Below are 1588 nucleotides of genomic sequence, written 5' to 3'. Positions count from 1 at the left end.
CATGCCCTTACTACATGGACCCCTTGACATCATCTCCCTTTTATCCCACCTCCACCACTGTACCCCACCTTCCCCCAACCCTTCAGATCTTGTGCTTAGATTTTATGTCAACTGGCTACATCCCGGTGAAGGCAGGAGTGGAGCCCAACCTGTCACTCATGTTGCAGCCCATTGACATCTCCTTGGGAGTGTGGCTTTTATTAGGGAGCCCATGAGCAGAACCACGCTCTCTCTTGTTTTGTTTTTCACCAACTGCAGGTTCCAGATCCAGTATCTGGTTCTTTGTGTTGTTTCCTAAGCTGATCCCAGCAGCTATCGGCAGCCTGTCAAACTCAGATTCATTCAGCTCTGCATCCACCAGCCTGTGGTCTACCTGCTTCCCGTTTATCAGCCCCTTCAACTGCACAAGAGAAGTCTCGAGCTCACATCTGACTGAGGAACGAGAACTGGGCAGGACTTACTGTGAAGCCATTTCTTGATATAAATCTCTTTCTATGTACACACACATACAACTGTCACTGGTTTTGTTTCTCTAGAAAACCCAACTTAACACAGGTCTGAATTTGAACTCAGCCCCATGGCTCAAATTTTGGCAAAGTGGTGGGCTGGTCGACAGGGGGAGCTTGTGAAGTACACCTTAGAATAATCAGCCACTTGGGATCAGGAAGGCATGCTTCAGAAGGTTTAGGGGGAAAAGAAGGAATAGAAACAGGACGCAGAGGGAGGAAGTGAAGTAAAGTGATAAAACATTGAATGAACTGAGACAGAATGTGTATGAATCATTGTGACACTGATGATCTGCTCTGTAATTCTGTGATGATCTTCATCCAATTCACAAAAAGTAAAAAACAAAACAAAAAAAAATTATTCACTTTGGATGCCATGGGAAATATATTTTCTAGTAAAATGTTCAATAATAAAAATTTTCACGAAGGTAATGCTTTATTAACTTCTAAGCCGTACAATGGTAAATAGGCTTAAAGAACTCAGCATAAAGACATGTATTAACTTTCTAAATTCAGATAATTCTGAAGACAAGTTGGAATTGAAAGTGAAAATATTCCATTTGGGAGCATATTGTTGGTTAATAGTTGAGCTCTGATGGTCAGTCTACAAATATGTACTAGTTCACACGGATCTTTGTATCTTGTTGAAGGAATGTAATCCAACCAATTAGAAATGATTGGACGTCTTCCTAAATTCAGCTGTGTCTGAAGAAAAGATAAATATTTTTTATAATATTAATCACCGAGTCAGAATTAACATTTATATTTCACTTAAATACAGAAAATAGATCTTAAATTTGTTTAACCTTTTTAACTTTTCCACTAGGTATTATATCTATCATACAGTGATACATAAAGTTTAAATAATAAAAATACATAAAGGACACAAAGCAAATATTTCTTATAACTATAATCTGGGTACATTTAAAATTTTCCATGGTTTATGCAGTTAGGTTTTATCACATTGTCTTTAGTAGTTATCAACTATGCCTTTATTTTAGTGCTATCTATTGGACTTTAAAAATAGCAATGTCAGGAATCCAGGACAGATGAACCCCTCAGGACCAATGGTGAGAGTGGTG

The 1588-nt window shown here is 38.4% G+C and overlaps 1 protein-coding gene across 1 annotated transcript in view; it reads right to left on the bottom strand.

Annotated features, from left to right (window-relative positions):
• Positions 1–1004: 1004 nt before the first annotated feature.
• Positions 1005–1588, bottom strand: part of ASB17 (ankyrin repeat and SOCS box containing 17) — a 28466-nt gene continuing 27882 nt past the window's right edge. The window contains exon 3 of the mRNA XM_004699322.2: positions 1005–1211. Within this exon, the coding sequence (XP_004699379.1) occupies positions 1005–1211 (207 nt within the window). The remainder of the gene's footprint in view (positions 1212–1588) is intronic.

This window comes from Echinops telfairi, unplaced genomic scaffold (assembly GCF_000313985.2).
Source record: "Echinops telfairi isolate 266 unplaced genomic scaffold, ASM31398v2 ScPeMD7_443;HRSCAF=831, whole genome shotgun sequence".
Lineage (NCBI taxonomy): Eukaryota > Metazoa > Chordata > Mammalia > Afrosoricida > Tenrecidae > Echinops > Echinops telfairi.
This window is presented reverse-complemented; position numbering and strand designations above follow the sequence as displayed.